The following is a 9,020-nucleotide window of genomic DNA, read 5'->3' on the forward strand; positions in this document are numbered from 1 at the left end:
AGATGGTTATTAATTTTTATAAATTCATATGATGTGATTTTCTGGAATTTTCTTTGGGATTCTGTCTTTCACTGTTAGAATGTACATATGATTAAAATTGTAGATTGTTGCATTCTTTGTAAGTGGGCAAACCTGCAAAATCAGCAAGGGGTCAAATACTTTCCCCCCCCACGGTATCTGATAAGAAGGGGGTGAAGTCCTAAGGAGGAACAAAGAGACTTACATAAAAAAAGGGATTAAAGATGTCCAGTTTCCCACCAAGTTTGCAAACGACCAAACTTTACTTACCGGGAGAGAAGCTGCAGGTGTTTTTATCAATTACTTTATTGTTTTACATTTCTGGCTTAGTTCCAGTGAAGGGAAATCTTAATGCGGCAGCATACAATAAAAGCAGCTCCATACAGAAATGGTTTTCCCTGTTTAGTGAGGAAGAACTTGACTGGCCTGCACAGACCTCATCCAGCATGAACCAGATCTGATCACTGACAACAACAGCATGAAGAATCAACCCTAAAAGACAGGCAGCCAGTGCATGGTTGCTAACACTAGGGTGCTAATGGTTACACTTTGTACAACGACTTTAAAGCTCAGAAGCGGCATTTTGGACCAATTTTAGGCAATGAATTGATTTCTGACAGAGACAGCTACATAGGACTGGCGACCTGTCCAGGGTGTACCCCGCCTTTTGCCCGATGTCAGCTGGGATTGGCTCCAGCCCCCCGTGACTCTGTACGCAGGATAAGCGGTTGATGGATAGACAGCTAGATTTAGTTAGTCAAGGCGGGATGAAAGCATGGATGAGTTTCTCCAGATCTGTGCTAGAAATAAAGGACTTAACCGTGGATATATTTTTCAAATGATACAAACATCGCTGAACAACTTTCTTATTGTGGGGTTCGAAACACGTCCTGGTCAAAAAACTACCCCAAGATTTCTGGCTAAGGGCTTAGCAGAAGTTACTAGCTTAACTAGGTTTGCCATGCTTTGAGTTCTGTTAGCAGATGGTACGAGTACAATGATCAGATCATTTCAATGAGATACAAATACACTGAATCAGATTTTGTAAGGTTTAATCGTAGAAAGTTGAGTGACATCCAGAATTTTATTTCGACAAGGCATTTGATGTCAGACTGGTCACCATTTCTGATTGGGATATAGAGCTGTCATCTGTGTAACACTGAAATTGTACATTGAATTTGCAGGTATCCACATACTAATAATTATTTTAATTAATTTGAGATAATAGCCTCCCCACGAGGTCCATTTAGTAGCCGTTTCAACAGTCAGGACGTAACTTTAAACAGCAGCATTTCCCCCCACATAATGAACTTTGTACTTTTTTGTGTGTCCATTATTTCAGAGCATTATTATTTTAGAAAAATTCCCAACAGTTTTATTTGTTGTTGTTGTCGCCTGGAGCATTTTGCTTTTTTCTCATCCTTCAGTCTATTTGTGTTTGTGCCTGTTTAGTTAGTTCCTGGCTTTGTAGGAACTGGTTTACACCAAGGTGAGAGAGAGAAAAAGAGAGAATCCTACCTGTCTTGTTCGTAACAACCAAACCCTCCTTGTCATTCCCGAGACTACACCTCTCCAAACTGGGCTGCAGAGGTACCACCGCTACTAAAATACTTTCTATCCCGAATGACATTCTTTAAGCAACCAGCAAACCACCATGGATATGTTCAAGAGGAGGTTCTTGGGTATTTCTGTGGCTGTTGCGTATGGTGTTTCCACCGGCTGTCTGAACATCGTGATGAAGCTCCTCGTCAGTAATTATCACTTTGACTTCCTGATGCTCCTCCAGCTCCTGACCAGCAGCACCACGGCGCTCACTCTCGAGATCCTCAGGCGACTGGGGAAAGTCAAGATCCCCCCATTCAGCATCCAGTTAGCCAAGGTAAAGAGTGACCAAAATAGTCTGAATTGTTTATTTGTTTGTAGTTGCAGTTTAGCCTGTTAAATCCCCAGGCAATCTTTTTTTGTAAAAATGTTACCAGCCCAGCTTATAACAACACAACGCTGAAACATAATAAAAATAAATGTATTCTGATCTGGCACTTGTCACGCAATGATCCAAAATGGTGGGCATTCACACGAAGCTTAAGCAAAGGGGTTGGGAACCAAAATTGTGGATACTCCCAACCCTGGAGTCATCCAGGCAGGCTGCCTTATCAGGCTCTACGTGTAGGCTGCGTTTGTTTTCATAAAGTGAGGTCCCCAACATCTTGTTATCTTTCTTATTATGTTTATGTTTATTGACTTCCCGTCTCAGTAGGCCTTTCTCATTTCTCATCGCTTCCTTGTCCCCTCGACTCAAGGAAGAAATGCGAGGGGAGAGAAGTCGATGCATCAAGGGCATTTAACAAAACGTTATTTTAAAGCGACGTCATTAAATATGGTGTAGCACAGCTGCATCATCTGCCCATTGTTCTGTTGCAGCCTGCTACTGTGATCTCTGTCAGATGAGCAGACCAGCTGTCAGCACCAACACATAAATGCTACAGATATGTTCACAATCCAGAAACATGTCTCTCAACGTTATGACATGTAGAAACATCTTGGGGTTGCAATAAACATTACAGCATATGTTGAAAGGAGCAACAGTCACAGATTATAGTAGCTATCATGCACTACATATATCCAGAAACTTGTTTTTGTCAGTGTGCCTTTTGCCTGTAAACAGGAGATAATTTCAGCTCTCAGCTTATGAGAGTGAACGGTTCATAATCAGTCCCTGTGAGAAATGACGCTGTAACATTTATCTCAAATATAGCCTACAGCCCCAATTACAACTGTTGTTACTGGACTTATTATATACTATATTCTAGCTGTGTGTAACACCTCTTTTAAATGTCATGGCTGCCGGAAAGACTTACACCAAGGATGGCACCAAATAGAGACATGAGAAGAGCCCAGTGTGTTTTCGTTCTTGGTGTTGTTCTATCATTGTGTGTTCGTTTCACCTGTGCCTTCTTATGTCCACCGCTCTTGTTTATTTAAGTTGTTGTTTTCACCTGGTTTAGAGGCGACTCGTCTATTGAGTGTGCTGTTTGGATTCATGGTATTTGGATCACGCCTGTACTGGGTAGGATTCTGTTCTCTTCCATTTGGACCGCTTACACGTTTTTTGACTTTGCCTGCCTCTACACCACGTAAGCCTGTTACCTTGTTGTGTTATTATTAAATTCCCCAACAATCAACATATTTATCTGCTCTGTCTGGTGTTCTTTGGGTCCAAATCCATTTTTTTACCATGCCAGACTCAGCAAAACATTACAAAACAATATACCAATAAGAACAATTGTCCACTGGACTCATATTTAGATTGACTGTGACTTGCTGGTGCACAAAGACATGTGAAGGAATGCTGCCTTGGCTAAGGGATTCGATATCAGAGTGGGTCATAGACTTTCTTTGATTCCCCTACCAATCAGCTTTTCAGTCAGCTGGTAACCAACCAGCTAGTTGCCAGCCTGAATCTCGTTGAGCAAGCATCCAGGCTGCTAGCTACCAGTGTTCATCCTGGCCTGCTTACCTCCAGCTCCAGTTTCTGAGTCAGTTCCCCTTAACGTAGAGCCCTCAACAAGATAGAGCTGGTTGTCCAGCTCTCTGGTGTCCTTTTTGTTGGACCTCGCTTTGGCTCCAGATAGCACCCAGACTGCCAGCACCCAGGTCTCTAGGCACCAGCCTTCACCCCAGCCTGCTAGCAACCTGCTTGCACTCCAGTCGGCTTGCTTGGTTCCAGCCAGTTTCCTGCCTTTTCCAGCCCAGGAGCCACCTTCAGTGACACCCTCCAGAAGGAGGCGTGGCTCTAGCCATCTCGCAGACTCTGGTACTGATCTCCAGTCTTGTCACTAGTCTCCTGCCTAGAGTTATGATATGGGTTGCGCTGGCAGTACTTGGTGTGTTTAAGGTCAGCCTCCACAGTGACTATAAAAGAGGTGTTGGCTTCTGATCCCCAAACTTGAGACCTCTATAAATGAATGAATTATTTGATGTGTCTTGGCTGTACACCTCCACAGTTTGTCCGGTTAAAACAATTAAGATGATGTTGGTAATCTTCCCCCCACTCCAATGACACTCTCACACTCCTTTTCTTGCAACTTGTTTATTGTAGAATGAAATCTAGTATGAGTACATGTTTATGTGTATGTGTGGGTGTGTGTGTGTGTGTTAACTGTGTGTGGTAACTTCTGAACAGTGAATAAAAGCCAATTCAATGTGTGCCTCCCTCCCTCTCTGTGCAGGAGTTTGGCCCGGTTTGTATCCTCTCCACACTGCAGTCCAGTCTCACTCTGTGGTCTATGCGCGGCCTCAGCCTGCCCATGTTTGTAGTGTTCAAACGCTGCCTTCCGTTCCTCACACTTGGCATCGGCATGTGTGTGCTGAGGAACGGCATGCCGTCCATCGGCGTGGTAATCTCCGTGATCATCACCACCGCTGGAGCTGCACTGGCTGGTAAACACACATCATCATCCACATATAGTACACACAATAATACATCAGTCTTTTTCCAGTGAGTAAGGGAGTGGCCCTGTACAGTTGACTGTATTTATTCATCTATTTAATAATTTAACTGGGACAAATTATTTCTTGTAGACATTTTTGCTGGCTCGTGGCAGTCTGAACTGCCTTTCTGAAGAATGCTATTAAAAAAAGTTAAAATTGTGGGTACAGTGGATGGACTTTTGTTAAGTTTTACCTTGCATGCGACTGAATTTGCATTCATTCTTGTGGTTAGGGCCAGTAAATTCCTGGAGGCAATGTCTTTCTCCTGTTTTTACCTTTACATATCCTATTTCACTTTTTTAGTTTGAATGTAATGTTACTATTACTTATTCCTCTCTCCTTCTCAAACTAAATTGTCAAGAATCTGATGACTAAACTTTCCATCTATCTTTAGTTTTTTAGAGCTCTCACAAGGTCTTTCTCAATTCCCTTATTTGTCGTTTCCTCATTCCTCACGATCCTCGCTTGAACTGGAAGTTGTCCCGCTCCGCCATCTCGCAGACCGCCCCAAAGCTCTTATGTTCCGTTCCATTTACCTCAGATGTCAGAGGTCGGAGCTGGGAATGATGTCACACCCAAGCTGACGGCGTTCCAGTTAACAAGACGGAAAACCTCGCTCAGCCAGCCGTTGTTTTCAACTAGTCAGGTTAGCCACTGTTACACCAGTAAGCCAGAATTGTGCGGTATTTAGTCAGACTAAACACTGTAGCAACACATCCACAGACAGCAGCTGGACAGCACTTTGTGTACGAACATTTCTATGAGATAAATACACAGAAGTGCCGACACGCCCCAAAACATCAACAGAGTTTCATACAGGAGTGAAGAGAGATAACGAATTAAACTCAAGTGTATCAACGCCAATTTTTATATTTGATTTGTTTTATGATTCACTGTCTAGTTAAAATCTGTGTTCAATGTAGATTTGCACATCAAAAGGACCACAAACAACTGTATGAATTCATTAACAACAGATTTCCCTTATCTGTTATTTCTCCCATTAACTTTTATTATGGAGACAATAAAGTCAGAGATTTAGAGAGAGTGTGTGTGTGTGTCTGCAAGAAACACTTTTTACATCATTTAATATAATTTCCATTCAGTCACATGAAGCTGATCATCCCTGAGTGTTTAATCCAAATACACAACAATAAAACGTCGTAAACGAGTAAGGAGTCTAACTAATCAACTCACTAAACACACTACAGACCCAGGCAAAGGAAAATAAAGCCTGCTCATCTTGCCGATGGCACCGACTACACCTGATGAAAGCAGCGGCCGCTTGATCACTAAAATCAGCTGATAAAAGCTACTGAGCTAAAAAAAAACTGATGTGACGATGTGATTTGCAAATAAAAAAATATATGTAATGTTAAAGGATATCAGAGGTAAATAATGAAATAAAGAGAAAACTGAAAATTGAGTTTAAGTCTTAGATCATTTCAATTTCCTCTGAAACATTTAGCCTAAACCAAGACACCATGATCATATTTAGGGTTATTTAATAGGCCTGAATAATAGGCTACACAATCATAATATCAATAAACACTGATGCAGATAATCAATAAATAATATAAACACATTCTGCCAGTATAAATGATCCTGTGCATCTGAACAGGACACAGTATACCAACACTCAGAACAATAATAGAATGCAGGTTGTTCTTCATGTGCAGGTGTTTGTTAAACAGGTTACAGCCCTGCAGTGATGACTGTGAGTCTTTATTAGTATCAGCACAGCGCACATGTCTGCAGACAAACTTCATCACAAGTCTGTCCTGCTGTTAAAGCCGACTGACAGCTGACAGCAGCGATCAGCTGATCCAGCGCGATCAGCTCATAAGAAACGGAACTCGCGTCATGTGACACTTTGGAGGAAAGGATGTCTCATTTCTCTAAAAACATATTTCCCCTAGTGGGGGAAACGTGAAAGAACTGAGAAGCACCCGCAGTCTTCATCAGTAGGCTAAACTCTTCTTCCTAGTTGTTACTTCTCCCAATGACAACTCTAATCAGACAGAATCCAATCTAATCATTGCTTTTACATTTATTCATTTTTAGCTGATGCTTTTATCCAAAGCGACTTACAATTGCTAATTATGTCTCTGGAGCTGGGTTAAGTGTCTTGCTCAGGGACACAATGGTAGATGCATGTCATTTCTCCAAATGCCCCACAGCATGCACAGAGCTTTCAGAATAAGAATCACTTTTAATGGCCAGGTATGTGTGCACGTATGAGTATGACTGACCGGTCTTACATTACTCTCAACGTATTTACACAGGACGAGCATAAACAAACAGGACAACAAGCTCAGCAAATACAGACACTTGCAACTGTGTTCAGATACACAAACACATAAACAAACAATGCGTGTGTGTGGACACAAACACTTTAGTGCAATGGATATGTAAATGCTCTGTGTTTGTATAGTCTTTTCCACTCAAAAAGCGCTTTTACATCTGCATTCACCAGTCATACACATTCATACACTGAGCCTAAGTGCTTCAACGGAAACTAACATTCATACACTGGTGGATTCGAGGTTCAGTCTTGCCCAAGGACACTTCCACACGCAACCCACCCTACCTCCTGAGCCACAGCAGAACGAATTTTTTTGCAGGTTTTATGTACATGAGGTAGATGGATATGATGTAATCAGTGTAAACAATGAATAACAGCTACTAAATTTACACCAATAATGAAGAAATAGTATACAGGTAAAGTAGATGTTAGTGTCACCTGTTTGTTGCTCAGGTATTGTTCCTGACACTGTGTGTCTGGAGATAATTGCTCATCAGAGTGATGGCCTGTGGGTAAAAACTGTTCCTGTGTCTGGTTGTTTTGGCGTGCAGCGCTCTGTACAATCTACCAGAGAGGAGAAGTTAGAACAGGTTGTTTCCAGGGTGTGATGGATTTGCAGTCATGGGGGCCACGTTTGGCACCAATTATCTTTTCTACACTCCTGGCTGTCTGTTGTAGTCTGTTCTTGTCTTGTTTGGCGGCTGATCCAAACCAGAGAGTGATGGACGTTCAGCGAACAGACTGAATAATTGATGTGTAGATGGCGCTTAGCGAACTGTTGTTCCCAACGTCCAAATACACAAGAGACTCCACAGATACAACAAATCACAAAATTAAGGAAACCAGTCAGGCCTTCTTTTTTATGCATCCCCACAATTTTAATCTTAACTTGCTTTTTCACCCCAGGTGCTGGTGATGTCACTGGCGATCCCTTTGGTTACATCACTGGCGTGTTGGTGGTCATCATCCACGCCTCCTACCTGGTCCTGATCCAGAAAAGCAGTCTGGACAGCGAGTACGGACCGCTCACAGCACAATATGCAATTGCTGTCATAGCCTCGCCTGTAAGGACTGATGTTCAAGGAATTAACAATGCATGGGTTTTTGTTTCTCCTCCTTTTCCTCTATTTCTTTACCTCCTCTCTCCTTGTCCATTTATTTTGTCTCTAATTTTCTTACTAACCTTTTCTCTGTGTGACTCTCTCTCTTTGCCACTCTTTTAGGTGCTTCTGGTATGCTCTGTCATCTCCAAGGACATCATCAACATGTGGTCTTACGAGGGCTGGAAGGACCCCCACATACCAGCCTTTTTTGTCTTATGCATTTTTTTCACCATCACCATGAACTTCACCACGCTGCAGTGCACTTACATCAACTCCGCTGTCACCACCAGCTTCGTGAGCATGCTCAAGAGCATCGCCACCATTACTATCGGCATGGTGGCATTCAGTGAAGTTGCGCCGACAGGGCTGTTCATCGGAGGCGTAGTGGTCAACACTGTTGGCTCTATTATCTATTGCATCGTCAAATACTTTGAGACGAAGAAGAAGAGAATGTACAAGGACCTGGAGGAGGCTGGGAAGGATGGTGCGTTTCCTTGCGAGCCTCACCAAGAGAAACCACCACTAAATGGTGACGGGCCTGCTGCTGGCATCAGGTCTCATCCAGGAAATCCGAAGTTAAAGGGAGCATTGAGCAGTGACAGGATGGTGGATGCAGCATCAGCTGGCTTGGCTGAAGGAAAGTTGTGGACAGGGAATGGTGGAAAAGGAGACGGAGAAGCAGGTGTGAATTCCCACGTCATGATGGAAAAGGAGATGCATGAGATGCAGAGAGAGCACCTCCAAAGGCTGAACACCACATCCAGTCAGTCGGTTATTGACAGCTATATTGGGGTGTGGAGGTCCATCAGACATCTGCAGTTAATGAAGAAAGAATCTTTGATTCAGAAGCTGTAAATTAAAACCTTTAATGCCCAAGTGGATCAGATAAAGTCTATCCACGTACTGGCCACCAAATGATAACCAATCTACATATATGGTCTCACTGGGTTTGTTTATTTGAGTCTGATAATTAGTTTGATTGATTGATTTCCTCTAACCCTACAGGTCCACTTGTTCACAGTTGGTTGTTTTCTGCTCATACATCAGAGCGGTATATTGTCGTTCTTATATCCTTCAAAACACTGCAGTGGTGCCACAAATAAAGT

The 9,020-nt window shown here is 42.6% G+C and overlaps 1 protein-coding gene across 1 annotated transcript; it reads left to right on the forward strand.

Annotated features, from left to right (window-relative positions):
* The first annotated feature begins 1,672 nt into the window (after positions 1–1,672).
* Positions 1,673–8,769, forward strand: LOC123978083 (solute carrier family 35 member D3-like). The gene is made up of 4 exons (XM_046061214.1): positions 1,673–1,897; positions 4,248–4,458; positions 7,718–7,875; positions 8,035–8,769. Exons 1-4 carry the CDS (start codon positions 1,673–1,675, stop codon positions 8,767–8,769), a joined length of 1,329 nt encoding a protein of 442 aa, XP_045917170.1.
* The last annotated feature ends 251 nt before the right edge of the window (positions 8,770–9,020 follow it).

Source organism: Micropterus dolomieu, linkage group LG10 (assembly GCF_021292245.1).
Source record: "Micropterus dolomieu isolate WLL.071019.BEF.003 ecotype Adirondacks linkage group LG10, ASM2129224v1, whole genome shotgun sequence".
Taxonomy (NCBI): Eukaryota; Metazoa; Chordata; class Actinopteri; order Centrarchiformes; family Centrarchidae; genus Micropterus; species Micropterus dolomieu.